The sequence below is a fragment of the Eulemur rufifrons genome, chromosome 5 (assembly GCF_041146395.1).
Source record: "Eulemur rufifrons isolate Redbay chromosome 5, OSU_ERuf_1, whole genome shotgun sequence".
NCBI classification, from domain to species: Eukaryota; Metazoa; Chordata; class Mammalia; order Primates; family Lemuridae; genus Eulemur; species Eulemur rufifrons.
Window position 1 is genome coordinate 6,293,010 of NC_090987.1, and position 27,342 is coordinate 6,320,351.

Below are 27,342 nucleotides of genomic sequence, written 5' to 3' on the forward strand. Positions count from 1 at the left end.
GCCTGTGGTTAACATTGCACTTGACTAACATTGCACTTGACAGTTCTGCCACGCAGAACAGGGTGCGTGAGAAGAGGAGAACCGAAGCTCCTGCAATCTGAAAAGCTGCCAGTCCACATGCTAGTTTAGCACGTGTGCACCCTGCCCTGCGACCTGATTGCTACCTTTTTTTCTTTTTTTAAATAGAAAGCTCTTGTGTCCTTTAAGTTCAGTTACTCTTTTAAAATTTTAAAGAAGACATCAATGAGTCTCATGAATAATAAATGTGGCTCCCATTTACTGTGTGCTTACCTTTTGTCAGGCACTGTGACAATTTCTTTGTATGTGCATCAGCTCACTTAATTCTAAAGACACATGGCCTGGGCAAAATTAATCTCAAGTTTTTAGATGAGAAAACTGATGCTCCAAGTAGTTAACTATCTTGCACAAGGGAATTTGAATCCAGACTGGTTTGCCTGCACATTTCATATTCTAGTTTAAATCACTTAAATCTGACCTTAATGTCAGAAATGTATAATGCAATAGTGCCAAATTTAGTCAGATATAAAGGCTTTTTCATTCTAGTGATTTTTCCTAGGTAATGGGTTTCCCGTATTATATTTATTACATAAAATAACACATAATAATAAATATACAAAATAAGTTCCTGTGGCATGATTTAAGTGCACATACATTATTTATACCAAAACTTTCTTGATTTATCTATTCTTGGAGTCATTCTGTGAGCCAATGAAAGCATAATTCAAATGACCGAAATTCTTTATACATTGACAAATACAGTCATCACATTTTGGAGAATGTCACTGCATGAATTAAATATTTATCATATAAAAATATTGCAAAATCAAGGTGAATTGCTCTGCAAAATCTCCTTCTAAGCCCTTTTCACTCAACTACTGTGGTGTGTTGGTATTTGTAAACATCTATTTGCAACATCTATTTTATTTACTATTTAATCGTCTGACCAGATGTATTGCTAAAAATATTTATTTTTAAGAATTACTCATTTATAAGCAACATTACGGAACCATAATTTCTGTCCTAAATTTATTTGCCATGTTCCCTGTCAACCATTTTTGGTTGACACAATGGTGGGTGAACCAACAAAAAGGGTAAAATTATCAAAAGATTTTTACTAAATATCAAGTTTTCCCATGAATAGAAACAATCAAGTGGCACAGACAAAGCAGGAGGAGGTCTGAGGTGTCCGAGGCAGCTCCCTGGGACCTCGCTTCCGGCTTTGGATGTGCATTGACTTAGATTACATGAGGTCCCTAAGTGAACTATGTGACTAATACACCCAACAAGAAGTGTTTGAGTTAGGAAATATTTTTATTTTATACCCCAAATGTTTAGTTTAAGAGGCATTCTCCATGGATCTCTGCCCCCTAAGTCCATAAATTGTAGGTTTAGTTTACCACAGGTAATCCTAACCTAGGAGCATCCTGCTAAGAGCATGCCATCGATAAGGAATCTCTTCCTAGCAAATATCACTGGTCTGTTTACCAGGGGGTCACTCACCAGCATGTTTATAAGGAGCTTAGACTGGATCACCTTCTGTCCCTTTGGAGGTCTCTTTAGTGGTACTCAAGAGAGAAATGAATCACAGATCAGGTGCTTAAATTCCTCCACCATAGTGGGATACCTTATTGAGTACATAACTTATTTTTATCACTTTGCTGTGAGTACTGAGGGGGTTAAGGCTAAGATTGGGGTATTAATTCCTATGTGATCCAGGCATCACCCTGTGTCGTGGTGATCTACCGTAACACCAATGCAGATCTACCATCTTGGGAGTCAGTTTTACTGATTCCATTGGAAAAGGCAGAGGTGTAAAAGCATATGAGATGGTTATACAAATCCAGTACCCGTATGGGTGAGGTAATTAAACAGATACAAGAGTGAGCAGGTACAGATGCAAGTTTTGTGAGGCTCAAGGCTTATACAATTTTGAAGGCCCTTTAACTGTAATAAGAAGAAATAGAAAATAAATATTCTATCTGACAAAAATATATGATCACATATGTGAACAGAGAGTACAGGAGCCCTCTCAGTAGTCTACAAGAATAGTCCATAGAATCTTGACAGGACTAAAACTCAGGAAAAGTTTTTTCTTCTACTACTTTTGACATGAAGTAATATTGCCTATTTTCCTACTTGATTTAACAGTAACTTTACAAAATGGGATAAAATTAATTTATTTGACATTTTTTTTTTTTTTTTCGTTGAGACAGAGTCTCACTTTGTTGCCCAGGCTAGAGTGAGTGCCGTGGCGTCAGCTTAGCTCACAGCAACCTCAGACTCCTCGGCTTAAGCGATCCTACTGCCTCAGCCTCCCGAGTAGCTGGGACTACAGGCATGCGCCACCACGCCCGGCTAATTTTTTCTATATAGATTTTTAGTTGTCCATATAATGTCTTTCTATTTTTAGTAGAGACGGGGTCTCGCTCAAGCTGGTCTCGAACTCCTGACCTTGAGCGATCCACCCGCCTCGGCCTCCCAGAGTGCTAGGATTACAGGCGTGAGCCACCGCGCCCGGCCTTATTTGACATTTTTGATGTATGATTAAAACATACCAAGTGATGGATGAGAAAGTAAACATGTGATGCCTCGAAGAGTATTCGGAAAAACAAATGTCAGAGGAAAATAGATCGTTCAGAATTTCAAAGAGCAAATATGTTTTCCTACTAAAGAATAGAGTAATGGTATTTTCCATATCTAATAATTGTAGTCTAAGTTAACACTATTTCTCAAAAGAAATGATTCAAAGGATATACCAGATCATTGGTTCACTTTTTATCAATATGAAAACTAAAATTTAGTAAAAAAGTTCTACAAACAACTTTATTTTTAACAATTGTATGGAAATTGTGATGGTTCTTTTAATCATAAGTTTAAAAACGGTGATTTTATTTGAGTCTCTATTACCTGGTTGATCATTAAAAGATTCCACTATCATCAGAATTTTATTTTCATATGCAGTGAGTTCCACAGTGCTAACTGCCTACTAATTCTACTTGTAAATTAAAATCTTTATTTGGAAATAGGCCTGAAGGAAAGTGTATCATGGACTCAGGGTCTTTGTGCGCTCATTTTCTTTGTTCCACTTAAATGATGCCAATTTGAAATGTCTTATAAAGCCTGTGTTCCAGGTGCCATATATGGAAAATGAACTTGGAAGCTTTTTCTCACTTCTACTTGCAGGGTTAATTAACTATAACAAACTAATAATGTCCCCCTGGAACTGTAGATCTAGCTTGAAGAACCCCACTGGGAAAACCAAAGCTACGGGCAGATGTAAGACCCGCAGCAAACATGGGGCCTTGTGCTCCCACAGCCTGTGTGTGTTCTATCAAGATAAGCTTGCGTCAGGTGAAAATGGAGCCAGTTTGGAATAAACCAAGTTACAGATTTAACCTAAGCCAACTCTTCATAGTAAAATAAAGGGAACAAAACAAATACCCAATGTCGTTTGGGGTTTAAACACTTTCTGGTTTCAAGGAAAAATATCTTATGAGAGACTGAATTATCTTTTTTTTTTTTTTTAACTCACAGTATGTTTAATATTAACGCACATATATTTGCATAAAAAAGACAGGACTGATGTAAAATAAAATGTTATTCTTTTAAGGCAATTATTAATCCATGATCCAATTATAAATATTCATGAAAAATTCTAGTGTCTGGAAGTGTTGAACTACATTTTTGTTCTATATTTAACACTTATTTTGTTTTTCATAATCTAACATCTCCTTGTAGTAAAAGATACAACATCTTCTCATCATCTATTAGTAACTGCTGCTGGAAACCATGAACTTCCACTACATAAATTACTTCCGTTGACCTATACTCATGAAAATTGAGAAGTATTAGCAAAACTATATTATAATGAGAAGGACATGTGTTTTTGCAGCACTATTAGATTTGGACTGGTCCTACTCTGTACTGGGGCAAATCGATTATGGTTCTTGAGTTTTATTCCCTTCACTTGTGATAATAAGGACCAGAATACCTATTTTGAAATACTTTTGTGCTGTAATATATGTGAGAATTAGACCTGTGTTTATAATAGTAGTTTTTTCCCTTTTTAACCTTTTTTAAACCTCTTCTGATCTCCTTCATTTATACTAATGGATATTATTGAATTAAGTAAATGTGTAAATTTAAACAAAAATCAAGTGGTCAGGAAATTATAACAAAATAATGAAAATCCAAGCCCATAAAAATATTAAAAGGAAATATAAGAGCAAAAAAATAGTTTTGGAAGAGCTGATTTTGACACAATTTAAATTTTCTTTACAACATGAGAAATATTATTTTTCTTTACTCTTTCGCTGATGCTGAAAAACCCAGATAATTCTATTTTTTTAAATTTTAGGGAAATATAGGACGACCTTAAAATGCACATCATGAATTAATTACCACCATGATCAAGTGTATATAATACGATGTGTGTCTGATATGGATAAAGATACTGGTGAATTCACAATCTTTATCTAAAAGTTATTCACCACCAAGAAAAAAAAAAATAATGTTGTAAAGACAAAAGTAATTATAATTCTTTTCCTTCTTTTAGATTTTTTTTTTTTTTTTTTTTTTGAGACAGAATCTCGCTTTGTTGCCCGGGCTAGAGTGAGTGCTGTGGTGTCAGCCTAGCTCACAGCAACGTCACACTCCTCGGCTTAAGCGATCCTCTTGCCTCAGCCTCCTGAGTAGCTGGGACTACAGGCATGCGCCACCGTGCCTGGCTAATTTTTTCTACATATATTTTTAGTTGGCCAGAGAATTTCTTTCTATTTTTAGTAGAGACGGGGTCTCGCTCTTGCTCAGGCTGGTCTTGAACTCCTGACCTCGAGCGATCCACCTACCTCAGCCTCCCAGAGTGCTAGGATTACAGGCGTGAGCTACTGCACCCGGCCTTCTTTTAGAATTTTGTTGTGGAAATTTTAACATCAAAAGCAGATGACTGAGTACACATATATTAACCTGTTTTTTTTAAGTAGAAAACTACTGCAATGAAAAATGTAAAAAATTAACATTTGTGCCAAGGGTAAGTTAATTCATTTGACTAATGAAAGACTAAATATTTTCATTTGTAAGAGATTTTGACAAGACTAGGCTATTTAACTAAAAATAATAATTTCAGCACTTCATTCCTAGAGCTCACAGATTGTGAGGCTAATGCATGTGGTTATCACCGCCGTTAAAATAAATGAACCCAGAGTCATACAATTGATCCTCTTGAGGGGCACATTAACTTGCTGTGAAGAGTGCTCTTAAGGAAGGTTTCACAAGGTGGTCTGAGCAGCTGTGACCAAGCAGTGATACCTGCGTCGCCTCTGCAGGTGATCCCTTCCCCAGAGAGAGCCCGTTCTGTGTGTTCGTATTCCGCACACTGGTTAAAATACAGACTCTGTTTTGTAATTACACTCTGCAGCTCAGGCTACAAAATCATGCTCTGTTGTTGTAGCTTCTTCAAGGAGGACTGTTGATTTCTTAAAAGAAAGATCCTGTTTGATTCCCTTGATTGCCCTGTGCTGTGCATGTAAAAATTGGTGTGTGCTGAATTTAATCATCTCTCATATTTGTGTTATATCTGATGGCCTTTAAAGCCCTTGTTTCAAAGCACATTATTTTATTTGATCCTCATATCAGCACTGAAGGAGGACATAGAATATATTTTTATCAAGTTCTCGTGGACGAGAAAATGAAGCCTCAGAAAGGTTAATAGAGTGTAACTGAGGGCACGTGGAAAGCGCTGGTGGACTCAGAAGTCACGTCTGAGTTGTCTGATTCATTCGCCCACGTTGTTTTATACCAGGATAGCTCAGACAATAATGACCTAGGTACACTGTTTATTTTAAATTATTAACCTCGTTAAAGGATTCATTATTAAAATAGCATCCACAAAGTCACCAGATAGACATATCTAAAATTTAAATCTATGTTTACTTGCCTGCATTAAAAGCAACTCCCTGCTGTCTATAAGATAAAGTCCAAGTTTTTTTGGCATGATCTACAAAGCACTCCTGGTTCTGAGTCTTATCTGCCTTTCTAACAAACTCTCTACCCACCTTCTGCTTCTTACTCTGACCTCCAGCGGCAGAAAACCACTAACAAGGAACATCTATGCTCTGCCCGTGCTCCCATCCCTTGGGCCCCTCCGTCCCCAGCCAGCCTCCCACTGCACCTGGAATAATTCCAACTCATTTTTTTATGATTCTCTTTGCCGACCGCCTCCTTCAGTGAACCTTTCCTACGTCCCTAAAATTGGATTTGGTGCCCTTTTGCTAGACAGTACTGCTCTCCAAATGTCTCATGCTCCCCTATGTTTCCTCGCAGCCAGTGCAGTCTGGGAGTCATATGACTAGTTCCTGACACAGAGCTGAGCAGAAGGGATGTGTCTTAAGCCAAAGCACTTATTTTTTGATGCAAGTGTTGTACTGATGGCCCAGGATAGTTGCCCAGAATCAAACTGGACTAGCTTGAGTGAGGAATAAATTCCTGTGGCATTAACCACTGAGATTTCGTTATTTAAGGATAAGTCTGTTTGATCCTAAGAGTGCTACTGTAATAAATAAATATATACTCCTGAAATAAGTGACACTGAAATAGTACTCGGGCCAGGGATAAAGGAAAGTGATATGAAAGCTGGAAAAATGATGTTATGCAGTGGTGAGGCATTCGGTGAAACTCTTGCCTCTTAGTAAAACCTAGGGTAACTTGGTAGGTCAACTGCAGGGCGAATGAGCTTCTAGATAGGGGCAAAAAAATAAACATAAGTGGTTTAATTCTCCCAGTTGAGAATGGGGAGGGAAAAAGATTGCTTTTCCCTCCATTTTTCTTAGGGCATTTACTTTTGAAAACTTGTGAGTACTTTCTCCTCTCTTTGAAATGTATACAGTTCTTTTGAAAACCAAATAGATCTTTTCTCAGCTTTAAGATTCCAAAATACCTTTCTCAGGGATCCATGAACCATCTCGTTGACATGTAAACCTGGAGGGAGGCAGCATCCCTATCTCTTAGTTTCTGAGGGAGGGTGGGTGCCTAACTTCTAGGGCTACCTAGCTCCAACTTGCAAAATTATCTCTTGTCATAAAGACATGAGAAGTTTGCTTTTCCTCTGCATAAAGCCAATTAGCTAACACAGATGGTCACCCCAATTACCAGGATGAGCCATGTGTGACAAATGGTGCTGTCAAGTTCTCTTACTTGAGACCGGTTATTGTTTATCTTGGAAACATGTATGTAATGGGCTGTATCTGCTTGGCTACATCAAAGGGTGAGATTTGTCCTTCTGTCTTTGCAATCTCTTAGCAGATTGCCTGCAGCGCACATCACATTGTGGTTTAATGGCATTCAATAGTGAGAGTGTTTTCTTTCTTTCCTACCTTCATAGAGAGAATTTCTGGGTTGGGGGAAGATTTTGTTTTTAATTTTATTTCCCCAACAACATGTAGAGAGTATATAATAAAACATTAATGATGTTTGTTGACTGGCAAGGTACTACAAAGAAAGAGGCTCTCAAGAAAGAAATTGAAAATTTGTAAGCAAAAAATGGAAGGGATTTGAAAAATTCAAAACCTTGCAAAACTGGAAGAGATAACTAGGTTGAGACACCAAAGAGTAGGAGATAAAATTAAGAAAATCTTTAGGCCGGGCGCGGTGGCTCACGCCTGTAATCCTAGCACTCTGGGAGGCCGAGGCGGGTGGATTGCTCAAGGTCAGGAGTTCGAGACCAGCCTGAGCAAGAGCGAGACCCCGTCTCTACTAAAAATAGAAAGAAATTATCTGGCCAACTAAAATATATATAGAAAAAATTAGCCGGGTATGGTGGCGCATGCCTGTAGTCCCAGCTACTCAGGAGGCTGAGGCAGTAGAATCGCTTAAGCCCAGGAGTTTGAGGTTGCTGTGAGCTAGACCGACGCCATGGCACTCACTCTAGCCCGGGGAAACAAAGTGAGACTCTGTCTCAAAAAAAAAAAAAAAAAAAAAGAAAATCTTTAAAAGTAACAAAAGCAAGTTAAAACAGCCTCAAGGAAAAATGCAGATAAAGTGTGTTATCTCCACATCTATTGCTAAAGCCTGTCAATTGATTAAGGTATGTCAAGGTAACAGGCAGTTTAAGGGTATGGTGCCCATTCTAATCTATTAATTAGATAAAAATGACCCAGGGCAAAGAGTTGATTTAGTGAGTCCTGCTCCTACCGAGGCCTGATGAAGTCAAGGAATACCTTTCACATCAAAAGAGAGTTGCTTAAATAAACAGCCAATCTGAGAAGTATGTCCCCCCAAACACTTTCCAAATAGTGGTTATTACCCTTGGTACATATGATCAACTGGAATTAAATATACAAGCAGTCTAGTAAAATTTTGACAAACTTTTACAGGGAAAAAAATCCGTAAATCAAAAATGTTCATGACTTTTTAAGACTCAGTAACCTTTAGATCTCTAACATCACTTCTCAGGGCAGAAACTTGTAGCATCTCCAAGAGAACATTTTCCCAAAGTCCCGCTCAAATATGGCCAAGGAGGACAATGACAAAGGACATTCTCCCAGGGGCAGAGGGCAGAGCCTAGCGAAACAGAGGATAAGCAAGTTCCTCCCAAAGGGCAGAGTGAGGGCCCGTCAGGGATCCTCCTTAGCTCTTGGGGTAAAGACCCTCAGGGTATCCAGGAGCGTTTGAGAACTGCCAGCCTGGTGCCTGTTTGCTGCTTATCTCCCCATCCTTCTCGACTGGGGCGTTTGCAGGGCTGGGCTTCCTGTTCCTCTGAAACCACTGTTCATCCCGTGGGGTGGGTAGAGGCAGAAAAATGGGTTTTTTGATCATTCTTTTGGAACCAAGAGAAGTCCTACCTAGACCTGATGTAGACACTGCTACAAATCACCTGCAGACTCTGGACTTGGAGCTAGAATCAGTGGCTGGATGGATTCGTTTGGGGTTATCTCCTTGGCATGAGGCGGGGGAGAAAGGCACTGGGGGGTGGGGAGATTTCTCTCTCGTCCACTTCCTATAAAGCCACCAATCCTGTTGGATTAGGACCTCACCATTTTGACCTCATTTAACCTTAATTACCTCCATAAAGGCCCTACCTCCAACTGTTAGTCACATTGGGGGTTAGGGTGACAACATATGGATCTTGGAGAGACACAGTTCATTCCATAACACATCCGTGGGAGAATTTTCCCATCCTCTTCTCCCACTGAGGCAACTGAGGTGGTCTAGTATTAAGACGTCTGAGTTATGACATTACAACAGCTTAGCTTTCTGGTGATTTGTCCCAGCCTGCGTCGGACACAGTTTAAGTGAGAAATAAACCTTTGTCATGTTTAACCACAGAGATTTGGGGTTGACATTATTATTATTTTTTAAATTACATCGCACAACTTAACCTGTTTTCCCAATGCCTAACCTTCCTGCAATTTCTTTTATTACAATTCCTGCATTACCCTGTAATCATTCATTGATCTGTCTTTCCAGGTACCCTACGAGTTCATGAAGGGCAGGGATTATGTGTTACCCATTTTTATTTCTCTATTTCTTCTTGTAGTGTTTGACAAATGAATAAAAGCAGCCCAGAGAATAAATGGGGTTTTTGATATTACAAAAAGATTTAAATCATAATGTCTAATAGAGTTTTAATTAGATGGTATAGACTATGGTCCCCAACGCCCAGGCCACGGACCGGTGTTGGTCTGTGGCCTGTTGGGGGGGAGTGCACAGCAAGAGGTGAGCGAGCGAAGCTTCATCTGTATGTACAGCCGCTCCCCATCACTCACATCACCACAGAAGTTCCCCCTCCCCACTTCCCCACCATGGAAAAATTGTCTTCCATGAAACTTGCCCCTGTTGCCAAAAAGGTTGGGGACCGCTGGACATAGGAAAGGCCCCCGTGAAAATTTGCATCAGGGATGTATGTATGTGATGTTAAAAAATCATGGGTCTATATAAACCCTTCCTTTAATTCTAAAGAAATAATGGTAAGACAAAGCTTTTCAGGACCTTAGTGCCTTTTCTTCTTTCCCTGTGTCTAATTTGGTAAATGTCTTCCTATGATAATACTAGGACTAATTTTTCCCCTAGGATAAAGCATTAATTAAATGACTTAGAAAACTGTTCTTATCAAGAAATGGAGGCTCTAATCTTAGTTTTTGCTTGATTAACTTTAAAGTTCAATACATTTTTGTGGAATCCACACATATTTCAATGAGAATTACTTTTTGCTAATTGGTCCATCACTCTACAGGGATCACAATGACAGTTCTGGTCTTCCTCTTAGGCTTTTTAATTCTCTTTCAGAAAGTTCCTAAGCTTTATTAATAGTCATTAAATCAAGGAATGATTTCTGGAATCAAGGGAATGAAATCAGTGGAGAGAGATGTGCAGTTCTCGTTTGATCCCCTCCTGAGATTGGCGGAGGGCCACCGCTTCCGCCTCTTGTCTCTCGTGAGACCACTCCCAGCTGGCTTCATTAGAACAATGGAACCATTCATTCAGCAGATACACATACTTATGCATTTTAGTATTCCTGAAATTGGAGTATATTTTGTTACTATTTATGACATCTATTGAGTAGCATCATCCAATGGTGGCTGCCAGCTGGTGGTAGTGATGTAGCTGCTACTGCCTGTGTGCACATGCCCACATTTTCCTCACTTCAGGTAAAGTCATGTGCAATGTGGGTGAATCTCCTCTTGAGTTTAATTATATTTTAGTTTAATGAATTGCAACTCCTCAATGTTTTAGTTAAGAAACATTCTAGGACCATTTGAGAAGGGAACATGAGTCCTGCTTGCTGTCTAAAAACCTACTAGAGACTCCTGGTAGATGAGACCAGAGTATGCACCAAACAGCATATAGCTTGCAGGGTAGGTATCTATAGTTCAGAAGAACATCTTAGATTCACAGCAGTACACTCTTTTGTGAAGAAATGTGTGCCACTACACTCTCGATGGCAAATAAAACAGTAATTTGTGGAAAAAAATAATCTAGGGCATTGATTAACTCCCATTTGGACCCTGTATGTGAGGATGTTTTAGAAGTTCCTTAGCTAACTTCGACTTTTTACCTTCTATATAATTTATATGTATTCTGTAGTTGTATTATATAGTATATATTTTTTCATGCTTTTGTATCATATTTAAGAACTCTCTGCTTTATCTTTCCTTTTAACTACATGGTTATGCATTAGAGAAGAGAGATTTTCTCTTTGTATCCCTGACCAAGAAATGTTTAAGGATAAATCAAGCCTACCTACCACATCTCAGAATCCTTGATCATATAATATATATTAACAGCATTTCCTTCCATTAACCATCTTTCCATAGGAACTCTATTGCAATATTTAAGTATTATTTTATATTTCCAGTTGTTAAAAATCTGTAGCCAGATTTTCCCCAGGCTTCTAAATAGAGGCAATATTATCAAAGTTAGTGAGGTATGTATTTTAAATAGGAATTTTGTAATATTAAGCATTGTGCTGAATATTGGTGATTATTTTTCGAACAATAATTTTATAAGATAAGAATTTAGGGCTCACTTGAATTTTGTCATGCAGGTGTTTGAGCTCATCTTGATTTCTGCTCACGATATTTATGAGGTAATATGAAGTGAAAATGCCATATCAGCAGTTTAAAAAGTAGTTTTGTCTTTCACAGGATAAAGTTGTACATAATCATGAATTCTATGACTTTCTCTGCACATCTAGTATCTTTTGTGATTTTTTTTGAGAAAATAAGCTTGCATGGCAAATTGGTTGTTCTTTACTCTTAAAATGCAAAGTTATGATCATAGTGATAAAAAAGCAATTGCTCTGAACTAATGTGACACTATGAATTCATCTCCCAAGGCCACGAACTGCTGAGGACGATTCCACTGACAGCTGCCTGGTCCTTATTCTCTGTCCTTGCACTGGGTATGTGCTCCCTGAGACTTATGGCATATCATTATACCACACTGAAGTATGTTCCTCCAGAATAAATGATCTAGACCCATTCCTACCATTCATTGCTATAATTTAGTGATACACTAGAATTTAACAGTGCATTTAAAAAAGTCTGTCAGTGAGAAAAGAGTATTTTGACATATCCAATTGTATTACTTTTCAGTGCACATAAGAATATAAATAAATGGCTAAATTTTATATCAAATGATATACCTTGTGCGGTGAGTTAGTAAAATAAAACCAGGAAAGTATAGAACTTTGGCTTGGTTTGCTAGGATAACTGGCCGTGCCTCACCACCAATCTGTCCTCTGAATTGTCCCCAGTCTCATCACCAGTATCACTACCAGTTCTGACCCAGTGAACACAATGTCTCCCTTTTATTTTTCTGGATCAAGCATGGACAATACCTCTGGCCTTTGCTCGCTTTAACAAGAGTGAGATCATATGGAATTTACAAGATAGATGCATAAATTATGGTTAATATCTCAATCATTAAAAAGCAAAGGACACCAAAAATTCAGAGCAGGAAAAAAAAAAAACAAATGAACTCTGTACAAAAGGACAAATCTTCAATTTCAAAGACAAAGAAACAAAGAAAAGAGAAAAGAAATGGAAAAAAAATAAGGAGATACCAAATTTCTCCATCAAAATAGAAAGATCTTAAAAAATTATGTGGGCAGGTATAAATGGAGTGAAAATTCTGAATAATATAAACCAGAAAGAAAACTACTGGCTATTGACAATTTTGAGTAGAAGCCTATTGAAATGATGAACTAGACAACATAGTTAAATTGTTCTACATTGAAAACAAATAGTTGTACCCAGGAGAAAGATGTAGGAGAGGGGATCCTGGAGGTGGTGTTGTTTAGTGATGAGAAAAACAAACAAACAAACCCATGCAGTTCCTTTAGATACATTAAATTAACTTTTAAGGCCATTAAAAATGTAGCATAGGGTTCAGGTCAGAGAATCTCTAAAAGATACCAACCCATTTTCATAAAATTATATAATTTTTAAAATAGTGTACATGCCTAAAAATATTCATTTTCTTACAAGAATTTTTATTTACCAATAATTCCCAGAGTGTGATTGCTATTCCACTGTCAATATCTAGGCAGGCAGAAATAGTTGAACAAGCTCATAGCTGCTAAGTAAACATAGGATCCAAGGCTCTTCAGAGAAATCAAAGTGGTGGAGACTTCAATATCACCTTAGTGCAAGAGGGCTCCAGACTGGTAAAATTACTCCGGCTCAGGGTTTTTTTTTTTTTTTTGGCTCCTTAAAAATTTTAAGAGACATATGACCTACCCTCGATAGATATTATTAGAATCTGACCTTGAATAAATATTTAATGGTTTTGTAAGAAGAAAGTTATAAACTTAAAATTGTTATATCAGATGCAGTGAAACCTCACTCTGTTTACCTTATAAGACCATGAATTCATCTTAAGAATGTGATAAATCGTGTCCTTTGTGAGAAATGAATGCACATGTCTTTCTTATATAGAATCCCTAAACCTGAGTCTTGGGTGTGTGACAACAGTAACACAAAGGGGTCATAACCCAAAGACATTGATTCGGTGAGTCGTAGCTCGTGTCTAAATCCATGTCTGTGAACAGTGACTGTGCAGGCCGTGACGCCTTCCCACTAAACGCAGTGATCGAGAAACAAACATGCTTGCCTTAAAAACAAAATTTAAATCATTCTTTGTGAATTTTTTTTTCCAGCAATTAATAATACTGTTTATTTAAAACATGCACAGGAGAAATGGCTCTGAATTATCATACATTAATCATTTTACTGTGTTTCATAGTGATAACATATTAGTTGTCTATCCAGTCATCTTTGTGAAATTCTTTAAAATATTGTTCATTTATAAAAAACCTCACAAAAATAATGCAAGGATATAGTGTATTTAACCTTACAGAAATCCTATGGCATGAGTATATACCAAAAGTACAGTATTATATTGATAATACAATATATTGCATTATTAACATAATTACAAAACTAGTTTGAGGCTAATGTAAGGGACTGAAATTATTTTGAATGGAGTAATTAACATGCCATAAAATTAACACAATTTTATTTAGATTATCAACAAGAACCTGAAGAAAGTATGTATTTGGTAACTTCTACCCTTCATAAAAGCTGTGGTCATCCCGGGCAATGGGTGGACAGACCCTTTCCCTCAGGGGTCTACCTAATACACACCTCCTGCACGTGGTCGCTTACCTTCCTGACTCAAACGTGAACCATGTCGAGTCCCGACCATATCTCCTCAGTGAGCTGAGAGGCCACATCACCAGTTTGACCTTGGCATTGTGGATATCCCAGAGATAGATATTCTCGTGAGTGATCTGCATTGTGCATTCACCATAAATATCCAGATTTGGTGTAGGCATAAGATACACATTGAATCGTTCTGCAAAGAAACAAAGAATGGAGAAAATTAAGTGAAAACAGTATTGTCTATGGCAATACTGTATCAATTTGTATATCTAAAGAATTCAGAAAGCATTATCATGTCCCTTGGTGATACTGGTATCCATTGCACAACACTACCTGTTCCCATTTTGTATTTGAGAAAAGGAGTTCATTAAAGTATTTTTAATTATTAGCGCATTCACTCACTCATTCTATAACTTTTCATTGCATGCATTCTCTATGGTGAGGAATAAGTAGTTAAATTGTACAATGGGGAAATAAGGGCAAATGCTAAGTGGAGTCTCTGCCCAGATTGTGCTTACTGTCTGCCTTTTCACACAGTCTAAGTGGATATCACAGATACAATTCCTGTGAGGGATGTATGTCTTCTTTAAGCAAGACCTTACTCAATTTCACCTTTGTGACATGATGTATTTAATGTGCACTCAGACTGACTCACTAACTAAGCACAGCAAAGATAATTTAGTTTGTATCTCAAAACAAATTGTAATCATGGTCAAATTCAGCATATGATAATTGCAGATATTCATTACTGCCTCTTGCAGAACTTAAGACATTAGTAAGCAAAATAAAAATATGTAAACCCTTCTTGTTGTACTTTAGAACTCTCCAGTCTTAACTTTTGATGTTATTTCTTGCAATCCTTGAAAGAAATTAGCCTAAGAAATATTATTTTCAATTTTCAAATATTCAAAATCCATTCTTCCCTAATGGATTTCAGATTCAATTAAAAAGTAAACTAATTTAATCCAGCAGAAAACTAGGTACGTAGAGATGAGGGCAGCACATCAAGTTACCTTCCCATAATTCACTGAATTCCATTATAATGAGGAAGGAATCTTTCTGCCTTTGCTATGAATAAATTATTTTATTCCCTTAGTAGCATACAATATATTGTTTTACTAAAATTTGGTAAGGTTCTTACTAGAAAGACCATTTCAAACTGGAGTGGTTAAAATTGGCTCCACTAAATGATATTTAAAAATGCTTACCTTTGTCAAACAATTTCATCAGGCAGGCATTTTAAATCAGTGTCTAATCATGCTACTTTTAAAATTTAAGAACCTACATTTGGTTTTTATTGCCTAGAGTACTGGTTTTCAGACATTAGTGTGCATCCAAACTACCTGGACGACTTGTTTAAAAACAGATTGCTAAGCCTCCTCCACCTGTAGGTCTGGGCTGGAACCAGATAATTTACATTTCTACTTACTCCCAGGGGGTGTTGACACTCCTGCTCTGGGAACCACACTTTGAGAACTGTTGATTTGTGAAATTTTAAAATATTGCCAGAAAAGTAGCAATGTTAGAGAAAGCATGAGGAATGCTTTTGAAAAGTGATGCTATGTTCCACTAGAACAAACTAGCACATATTTTTTCCAAAATTATTCTCTAATATCTGGGGCTGCGGTGCAGTGACAACAAGAAAGTTCCATTTTATACTGTTTATTTAATAATTGTTACATATAAATTCAAAACATGAAATTATAATAAGAATACAAAACTAATAAATGGTTTACTAAATGTTACCTGGACAAAAGACCGGAGATATTGGTTTAATATTAAGTATTGTTAAGTCCTCAAGAATCTGGTATTAGAAAAAGTGAGCATATGCTTGGGATTTATTACTGAGTATTTTTCCCAATTTTGAATCTAGGTTCACCCCATTGTTTGATACAATCTGCTTTGTTTTTTAATGGTTATATGAAATACTAAGGGAATTAAATAGAGCCAGATATTACATAGAAGATAATGAGACATTTCAAGATCATTCTGTTTTTTATATTCTTATCTCCAAAATTTCTCTAATACAGGGATATTGCAGTGGTCAGTCTTTAATTCCAGCAGCTTTAGAAGCTGAGCCTCACTGAGAAAGCAGGTGTTTGCACATTGTGATACATCTTGAGATCTGTATGATGTAATTAAACCATTAGTGAAACTAATCATGATTTGTGCTTGTCAAAATTTGTGGGACTCTTCAGAAATTGTGACTTCATTTTCACCACAGAACTGAAATTCATCAGAATTTAGTTTACTATAATGTGGCAATAGTAATAAATTTAGTTGCCAGGTGCCATCTGCTCGATGTACCTGGCTACTATGAATTGGAACACTTATGTTTCTTTAATCAATCAGCAGCACTTAGAAAAAAAAAACTCTAGCATCTTTTTAATCCCCCAGGAATTTTTCTTTACAAAAATTGTTGCATGAATTTTATCTGCATTTCCATGTAAATCATGTTCATTGAAGTAAATACGGAAAATTGTTTTAAAAAATTAAAATTCAAATGTTGTTATACCTTACAGAGATAATCCCTGCTACAGTGTATCTTAATATACAAACATATTGACACATAATTGTTATTACACTGAAAATATTTAACCTTGTACATTGTACTTGTAGTATAAGCATTTTCAGATGCTGTCAAATATTTGTAGAAGGTAAAATTTTTAATGAATGCATAACATTACACCATATAGCTATACTATAATTTATGTAATAATCTATTTGATGAATATTAAAGATAAGCCCATATTCATCTAATATAAATTAACCTACACTAAAATAACCAACCTTCAGCTCAATTTGCTAAATGATTCACTCCTTTTATATTGGTTCATAGTGTTTACTGTACTTAATTCTCTTCTTGTATATAACTTTTAGATAGCTTTTAGTATCTTTGACTATTAACTTACATTGGATACTAAAATCCAAATCATTGGAGCAAATACTATAAATTCTTTTAAGAATCATACATTGTCAAATTTCCTTCCAGAAATTCCTTACCCGTAAACATTCCAAATATCTACATATAGTCATTTATATAAATGTCTTTTGCCAGATTTATAAAAAATTAGTTCTGTGTCTCCTGTTGATTGTGAGAATTTATAACATGTTTATGACAAATACTTCATCTCAGATTTTCATTAATTTTGTTCACATGATTTATTTAAGTTCAGAATGTAGAAAATAGTTTTATTTTCTTTAATTTTGTAATAAGTCCTTCATTATTGAAAGATTGCACTATATTGTGACATATACTGAAATGCTCACATCTTATGTATAATGTTCTTTCAGTTTTGACAGATGCACATCAAGATCCACAACACTACAGTCACCCCAGAAAGGTCGCTTATGACACTTTTTGTCGCCCATGCCCTGAGAAGCAAACACCGATCTGATTTCTGACACGGTAGGTTATTTTTGCTTATTCTAGAAGGCTCTTAGGAAGTGAGGGGGAGCCCACATCAGCACATCACTAGTTTATTCCATCTGTAGCTTTCCTTTTTTATTTTTTGTTTCCTTTTGAATTTTTGATGGTGCTTTTGCTTTTTTGATGAGCATAAGTTTGAATTTTGGTGAAGTTCAACTTATTTCTTTTTATAGTTTGCACTTTCAGTGTTTTATATAAGAACTCTTTGTGTATCTTTAAGTTGCATCCATCTGAAATTGATGTTTGAGTGTGGTGTGAGTATGGGTCCAGAGTTACTGTTTACTACACAGACATCAGTCATTCTAGAACAGTTTATTTTCAGAAGTTTTACTTTTCTCATTGAAATGACTAACAAGCATGTAAAAAAAGAGCTTTGTCCGTGTCAAAAATTATCCATCCATATACGTGTGGATCTAATTCGTCTCTCTATTCTGTTCCATTGATCTCTATGTCTTTCCTTTGTCTTGATGCTGTCTCATATGGTAAGTCCTGACATTGGGAAGCATACCCATTCCAACTCGGTTCTTCCTTGTCAAGATTATTTAGCTAGTGTTGGTCTTTTGCCTTCCAGATTCATTTATAATTACCATATCAATCTCTAGAAAAAAAGGTCTGGCTTCTGAGACTTTTATTGGAATTATGTTGAATCTACAAATTAATTTGGGAAGAATTGCTATCTTGACAATATTGAGTCCTCCCATTAAGAACATGGTTTATCATTCCATTTATTGAGATCTCTTTTAATTTCTCTCAGCAATATTTAGTTTTCTGTGTAGAGGTCTAGTGCAGCCTTTGCTGATTTATCCCTCAGTATGTGATGGTTTTTCATGGTTTTGTAAATGGTATTTTATTTTATTTTAAAATATTTATTTGCTGATTTATTTAGAAATGGGGGTCTCACTCTGTTGCCCAGGCTGGAGTGCAGTGGTGAAAATGTAGCTCACTACAGCCTTGAACTCCAGGATCAAGCAATACTCCTGCCTCAGCCTCCTGAGTAGCTAGGACTACAGGTGTGCGCCACCACACCTGCTTAAATTTTGTACTTTTTGTAGAGACAGGTCTCACTATGTTGCTCAGGCTGGTCTTGAATTCCTGGCCTCAAGCAATCCTCCCACCTTGGCCTCCCAGTGTTGGGATTACAGGCATGAGCCACCACGCCGAGCCTGTAAATGGTATTTAAATATTTAATTTTGTAATTGTTCATCACATAAATATACAAATATATCTAAATTTTTGAATATCAACCTTGTATCCTGCACAATCACTGAATTAATTTGTTAGTGGTAGTAGCTCTCTGATATGATTTTTAGGGTTTTCTGGGTATACAAGCTAGATTATACTTCTTTACCAATTTTTATGATTTACTTTATTTTCTTGTCATATCACAGAGGAGGACCTTCAGTAAAATGTTGACTAGAAATAGAGAGGATATTTTGTTTTATTTACAATCTTATGGGGAAAGCATCTAATATTTTACCCTCAACAATGATCTTTTCTGAAGTTTTTTCATTGATATTCTTCACCAGTTTGAGAAAGTCTCCTATTTCTGTATCAGTTATCTGTTCAGGTATACTTTTCATTCTAAGTATAATGAGTCCAAGGTCTTCAAAAGACACAAGGCCATGAAGGTTAGAAAATCTGAAATTTAAAAATAATTGTCATTACATTGTTTCTAATTTTGAATATTGTGTACATTATTGATAAATGGATATAGCCTTATAACAAGTTTAAATGCTGCCGGACATGGTGGTTCTGGAAACTACCTTTGTATTTAAAGGGAAACTCTTTTTCCATCCTTTTATTTTCAGTCTATTTGTGTCTTTATAGGTGAAGTGTGTTTCTTGCAGACAACATACAGTTGGCTCTTGTTTTTTAAATCCACTCAGCCACTCTGTCTCTTGATTGGAGAGTTTAGTCCATTCAGATTCAGTGTTACTATTGCTAGGTAAGGACTTACGGCTGCCATGTTGTTAGTTGATTTCTGGTTGTTTTGTGGTCCTCTCTTTTCCTTTTTGCTTCCTTTGTTAAAAGTGATTTTCTCTGGTATCGTGTTTTGATTTCTTGCTTTTTCTATTTTGTCTGTCTGTTGTAGGTTTTTTGATTTGAGGTTACCATGAAGCTTGCAGAAAACATTTTAAAACCAAGTATTTTAAACAAATACAACTCTACCATTTAACTCTATTTCCTCCCGCACTTTTTTACTTTTTGTTGTTTCCATCCATATCTTTTTATACTGTCTATCTCTCAGAAAGTTGTTGTAGTTATTTTTGATAGGTTTGTCTTTTAGTTTTTCTACTCAAGATGTAAGTGATTTATGCACCATAATTATAGCAATAGAGTATTCTGTATTTGTGTGCTTTCTGTTACCAGTGAGTTGTATACCTTCAGGTGATTTCTTATTGTTCATTAATGTCCTTTGATTTCATATTGAAGAACTCTTTTTAGCATTTCTTGTAGGACAGGTCTGGTGTTGATGAAATCCCTCAGCTTTTGTTTGTTATGGGAAAAAGGCATTAGTTCTATTTTGTTTGAGTCCTGTTTCCTTTGTTCTCTTTTAATTATTGTTCATCCAGTGAACTTCAGAGGTGTAAATGACATATTAGACTTCATTTTCCAAAGCTATAAGAGATAATACTTAGATTTTTCTCTTATAGCAGATGGGAAATTTAGAACATTTCCATTCATTTTGCCCCAGATCATTTTGGAGAAATTGGGGGAAAATCTTTAAATTAGAAAGAACTTTGTTGTTACTGTTGCCATTGTTTTGTCATTAACTGGTTATTTTCCACAAGTAGCGTTCTGCTAATATTGGCTTTAACTATTAATGGACATCAAGAGTTTCAGATTTGCATGATAGAGAAAGTTTATTTGGAAGAATAAAAAATAATTTAAAAAAGAGAAAAGGACAGGCTACTTTAATTAGAATTAATCATATCTATACCACAGTATTTTCCTTTTGTTTTTATTTTAGCATATATTTTATTATGCCTCAGATGGTAAATTGTATCATTTTTTTCTCAGTTCTTCAGTTCCTCTCCCTATTAGGTTATACATTCTAATCCCTGGCATGGCCTCACAGGTGGGGTGTACTTCTGCTTCTTGATTTTGGACTTGGCCAATGGAATGTTAGTGGACATGAAATATGCAGAGGCTTAAATTGTGCTGCAAATTTGGGCTTGCTTTCTTGCATTACTGTTATTTTTTGTTTTGAGAATGTTCTTTGGGTAACTGCAAGTGTAAGGAAGATGAGAGACACATGGGACAGACATGGGCACCATTTGCAGCTCAGAGCCAATCTCAGCAGAACCCAGTCTAAATCAGCCAAACGTTAGCCATTCTGCCTATGCATAGATTTTTTTGTTAAATGGGAACACAGCACTATTTTATAAAACATTGATTGATATACTTTGATTATAGGTTTGTCTGCTTTACTACTTTGTGAGCTTCTTAAAAGTAATAACCATACTTTGTTCAATTCTATATTTCCTCAGTTTAGTTCCTGCATATTATAGATCCTCTAAAATGTTTGATGGATAAATAATGATGAGTGAATGACATTAAAGGGTCTCTGAGTTGAATGTAGGGAGCATTTTTATGATGGCAAGCCAGGTAAATAATTTAGAAATAGCACTGGGATATTGCTTTGGTTTTGAGAAAAGTTACATGTTTTTGGGCTAAAACTAGGAATTTATGATGATTCTAGCCCACTCATAAGCAGAGCCACTGGGTCCTGGACAAAACCAAATCCTTCAATCTGACTCTGAATTAACCAGATGGCAAAGTCTGAGGTTCCTTTTCCATTTTTTTTTTTTGTTCCAGATAGAGATCTCTTGTATCAATAACAGATTGGACGTATCCTCTTTGTTCCCTTCCAACTGCAATTGCAGGAATTTCCTACATCTGAGTTACTTCTTGGTTATGATGTTAACTTTTGCTATTAATGATTAATAAGCAACATTTGTTTTCTAGAATTGCTGTTATGTGTTGTGAATCCTTTGTAAATAATCATGACTATAATACCATACATTAATATTTTCTAAGGCCAATGTAGGCTACCTTAAATACTACTGAAATACCTGGAGATCTTGGAAATTATAAGAATTTAAAGTTTGAAATGTCTACCTAATGTGCCTTTCTTGTGGCAGTGTCATCTAAACTTTAAGAATAATTTTTCCTGTGTGTGTATATGAGCTTATGTTCACTTAACTTTCCCTAATACCATGTAGGATTCTAAGTGGATATGAAAACAGCTGACAGCACTAGATAAAAATAATTAATCAATAACCACTTTTATCTCAGCAACACACATTATCTTTCACCTTTAAAAATTATTTGCATAAATATCTATTCCTAGCTAGTCTCAGAGAAAATAAGACCACGCTGTCTCAAGAGTTAGGAAAACACTAGAGGAGAAGTAGCAATTTTGAATGTCAAAAAATGTTGTGGTTAAGATTGAGCAAGTGTGACTTTTTTTAATGATAATACCACAAAATCACCACAAGCCACGTTAATGTAATTTATGACATTGATTCTGCACACATATGCATCTTATCTCTTAACAGAAAAAGTTCAAACTAAATCCAAGCATATGATTGACAAAATAATAAAATAATGTTTCTTATGAAGAATATATTATATTATTTAATACTAAAATATCTTAAGGCAAAAACTGAATCTATAATGACAAATCTTTAATAAAGGATTTATTCCATCTGTACATAGTAATGACTTCAAACATGTATTAGGAAGTTGATGATTTTGTTTATTTTTAAAGGTTTTATGCTTGAAGTGTCTGGAATAGAGAGTGAAAGTCAATGAAATGACAGCTTTAAAAGTCAATGCCACTTTTGAAGACTTTAATTAGCTGGCTAAACCAATGAGTGCTTTCCCTACACATTTTAAGTAAAATAAGTGGCCATACTGTCTAGGGAAGAGGTGTGGGCTCCACACCAATGATCAGTCCTGGAGGAGAGAAGAGTCCACACTGGCCAACAAGTCTCAACCATGAAGTTTTGTTTTCTTTGTTTGTACTTGTGCGTGTGTATTTTTTTTTTTTAAAGAAACCTTGTGCTTTTTATGTAGTTTTGACATTTAATTCCCTGTTTGGCCTATCCTAAAAAAATCCATATTAAAAATTCTCCATTATATTATAGACAAATTACATTGACATTATTATCAAATTAGAAATACAATTACAATAAAACAAGGAAGTACAATACCCATTTGCATGGAAAACATGTATAACTCCAAATCCTCCAAGTAAAAAGTGTAGAGTCTATACTAAAAAAAGACATGACATTTCTACCCACAAGCTTAATTTATTTGCTTTTTTCATATTTTCTTTATGAAGTACTCAACAAATCCTTATTGGTAAGAGTTTTTTCCTTCTTTTCCTAAACTGTGGATGAACAGCATGTACTTTAAGTGGCATGATTATCCATGCTCTGTGCTTAGCACGGCTCCCAGAAAACAGATCAGAGGTGGAAATCTGAGAGCGTGAGGGAGAGGAACTGGAATATAAAACGGAAGCTGGAAAAAGAGCTACAGAAACGCTTTGTGACTTTCTAAAAAGTCGAATGGGAGCAATGTTTGTTACCTACATATGTTCACGATCAATAAGCTGGACAAAAACTTTTTTCATTTTAGCAACAAACCGAAACTAGTGCTTTAATGGGTTATGAAAAGATAGCAATAGTTGTTAACAACATTGCTATCAGGAATAACAAGGTTATAACCATCACGTGCTATCACAGTGCACTTTTACCTACACTATCTAATTTATCATCTAAGATAATTCCAGAATTTCTTTTTAATCAATAGCGTCAAGTTTCACCAATGTCCTTCAGCCTTTCTAAACACAGATCATCAAAAACTAGCAACATTGAAAAGTTTCTATTTTCACATTAGATCATCTGGCGCTGATGATAATTATTTTACAAAATAGAGTGAAATGAGCTCACAAGCAACTAATATGGATACACTGAATAATAAATACATTATTATTTCATATTTAGAGGTGCTGTCAAGAACATGCAGCATAAAGTGTTAAGAGACATGAAAAATGCCTGTTAAATTGGAGAACAATGTAGTAAGTAAATATTATTATTTATATAAACCTCAATTTTGCGAAACTCTGAGATTTTATCCACTATAATTTCCTCCTTGTAGTATTAGCCAAATGCCCTAAAAGCTGCTGACAACGTGATAAGCCAAATTTGTTAATATGAACTCTAAATCTATAACAACTCTCAAAGAAGAAAATGGAATGCTATCATACATTCAAAAGCCTTATGTCCAACGAGTTAACCCACTCATTATTTATTTGGATAAATGGCAGTGTCACAGGCAAGCAGCCAGGAGCCCTTGGTTGTACCTAGGCATTTTCTGTAGTTGCCACACCATCTTAAGAAAGTTCCTTAATAACCTGGATCGATCAGTTTATTTTCTTTTTAAAAAAATGATTTCTCTGAAATATTCCTGAGATCCTTTCCAGTTCTGAAGTTCGACAACTATTAGTGTGCTTTAAAGTGACGGAAAGCAAGCTCACGCTCACCATTCTGTTCCCGCTGCACTCCGGCCGCCAGCAGGTCGGGCTCCCCGAGGCTGATGTCGTTGAGCCGGGTCCCCAGACACTCCATGCAGAGGTGCTTGCACCACTCCTCGGCCTCCAGCTCTGCAAATAACCACACGTCATCACAGTCAAGCAATATTCCCTAGGAATGGAGAAGAAGCAGTGCTCCTTCTGAACTACGTTCCCAGGTAAGTGGTGAGAGTTAAAAATCTGCCTTAAAACAACAACAAAATACTACATTTAGGAAGCGAAAAAAAGTCCCTAAAATTATTTCCCATTGTTTGCCACATATTTTCAAGTGTATTTAAGTTATTCTATGCCACTTTACCTTATTTACACATCATAGTCTGAGATTTGCTTCTTATCTAATATATTTTAGATTGGTTTTATTTTTGGAGAAAAATGGCATAGAAACATAAATTAGCCAGGTTTAGTTATTCCACAGTGTATGTATACTTAAGAAGCATCATGTTGTACGTAGTAAATACATACCATTTTATCTGTCAATGTAAAAAAATAGAATAAATATAAAATAAAAATATATAAATGAATAATTTAAAATGTCAGATTAGGTTAAGAAAATGAATGTTTTCCTGAATGTGACTGAGATTTGCGTGGGTTACAAGAATTGAAGTTCCGATCCCCAAGCCACTCTGAATTGCAATGGATCATACATACATCAGCTTAAGAATGTGATAGTTTTTTTTGTAAAAGTGGGCTATCCTTACCTTAAAAAGTTTGGGGTGGGATCTTTTTTTTTTTTTTTTTTTTTTTTTTTTTTTTGTTGAGACAGAGTCTCACTTTGTTGCCCAGGCTAGAGTGAGTGCCGTGGCGTCAGCCTAGCTCACAGCAACCTCAAACTTCTGGGCTTAAGCGATCCTACTGCCTCAGCCTCCCGAGTAGCTGGGACTACAGGCATGCGCCACCATGCCCGGCTAATTTTTTCTATATATATTTTTAGTTGTCCATATAATGTCTTTCTATTTTTAGTAGAGACGGGGTCTCGCTCTTGCTCAGGCTGGTCTCGAACTCCTGACCTCAAGCGATCCACCCGCCTCGGCCTCCCAGAGTGCTAGGATTACAGGCGTGAGCCACCGCGCCCGGCCTGGGGTGGGATCTTAAAAGTATTTTTCCTCTTTGGAAAATTCCAGTTACCTAAGACATTGATTAGATCCTTACTCCTTTTATTATGATTACCTCCCAACTTTTTTAAATTGACAAATTTTTAAAACTTTCACAGGCTTTCATAAACAGAAATGAATTTGACTCTAATATATGCCTTGTGTGAATGAGGGGCTAAAGGTTAAAGTTATATCTCTGTCCCAATATCTTATCAGTGGTCAGGACCAAAACAGAATCAGAACCCAGGTCTTCTAGTTATTTTACTATACAGAGATCTGAAAAAAGGTTTTATATTTTAAAAGGTTTTATATTTTAGGCCAAGCTCCATTATCACTGTACAGAAATTAGATAAGAACTTTCCATTGACACCTGCCCAGAGAAGTTTCTGACTTTTCCATGTAGCATAAATCTGCATAGGAGCAGTTTAATATATTAACAGATTCCCTGAAAATCTCTTCTTGCTCTCCATGGATGACATTCCAACCTTTGCTGTGGCATTTTAAACTCCCCATAAAAAGTTATCTGTGACAGGTTTTCTCAACTCCTGGGATTTGAATACCAACAGCTCTCCTTGCTGGTCAACACCATCAAGTCCGGGTAATATTTTCTTCCTGAGCTTAGTCATGCTGCTTTAGCAGCAAAAATAAGATGTCAAGGCAAATTTGTCATTTGTTTTACATTTGTCAAGACCACAACAGTACTGTTAGAAAATAAAGGAAAAAAGAACATGTAGCCCTCCCTCAACCCCGGGCACTATTCTAATAAAAATAATCGTTCAGATGTTCCAATCATGAAAAGCATTTTGTTTACAAAGGGTACAGTTTACGTATTTCAGGGACCATCCCCTCAGTGGTGCGGGTCACACCTTCAACCCAGGTTCAGGATCAGGTAGAGTCTCTGACTCCCTTGCTTAGGTGGAGTCAGAGCATGTTGGCTGCCTGAGCATTTCCTTAGGAACCAATAAAATAATCCTTTCCAACCACAAGGCTTCTAATATAATAAATGCACACTGGCTGAGGCTCATGGCTTTCTCAAAAACAAAATAATAATAAAATTCAAAAACCAAAAAAACCTTTTTTCATTTAGGGAGAAAATGCCAGCCTTCATGGAAAAATTTTACAGCAGCAACAACAGCATATATTGAAAATAATTTTCATTAGATTATAAATTTTAACTTATGAAGTTTATAAAAATTTTGAAAGCTTTTCTAACAACAAACCAACATCTTATAGGTTAAGCCAATTTCCATGAGATGTATCAAGAAATCCTTGAAATTTCTACTAAGGGAGACAATATGATTGTATTTTATCTTTTTACTTTTTAATATTTTGAATTTTTCACAGGATTCCACAATTTAAAATCATAAGTAATATGTAATTAACATCTCATCTACATAATTCTACCTAATAGTATTTCCAGTTCTCTATAGATAGAGACGAGAATATCTAAAATGCAATTTGGGGGTAAAAATAAGAATGTTAAATATGCCAAAGCACCTTGGTGCCAGTGTTCTCTTTAGTAAGTCAGTGCACTCTCAGAGGTTCAATATATCACTCAGTCCTTCTTTGTATTAACTCTTCTGTCCTTGGACTTAATGAGACAGAGAAAGCAATCACACAGTCAAAGGCTTCTGTGAAACTGGAGCCGACGCTCTCAGGTAGAACTAAACGTGGCATTTCTGCAAGGCCAGAAGCCAGGGAGATCTCGCGTCACTGCAGTGAGAGGTATTCCTGGGCCTCCACCCACAGGTAAGGATGTCTTTTGCAGCCACTCTTAAGAATCCCAGCGCTTCAGCATTTAGTAGTGGAGTAATATATAAGAATAGAAGTTACTGAGAGTCATAAAAACAGAGTATATATACTCACACTAAAGACTGAATTGTAAACTATTTCAGAGAGAAAGAGAAAGATAGCGAGATTCCTGTAATTCAGATATCATCAAGGACCCATTCCTTTTTTTCTTTTTGTAAACAAACATTTATTGTGAACTCACTATATGCCAGGCACTGTGCTAGGAGGTTATATGAAAAACATACTCTT

General features: G+C 36.1%; 1 protein-coding gene across 1 annotated transcript in view; it reads right to left on the reverse strand.

Moving 5' to 3' along the window:
* The window catches only part of DOK6 (docking protein 6), a 313,999-nt gene that overhangs the window by 114,469 nt on the left and 172,188 nt on the right, over positions 1 to 27,342 (reverse strand). Inside the window, exons 4-5 of the mRNA XM_069467878.1 lie at positions 24,164 to 24,283; positions 14,184 to 14,373 (exon numbers count right to left, since the gene is read on the reverse strand). Of these exons, the coding sequence (XP_069323979.1) occupies positions 14,184 to 14,373; positions 24,164 to 24,283 (310 nt within the window). The remainder of the gene's footprint in view (positions 1 to 14,183; positions 14,374 to 24,163; positions 24,284 to 27,342) is intronic.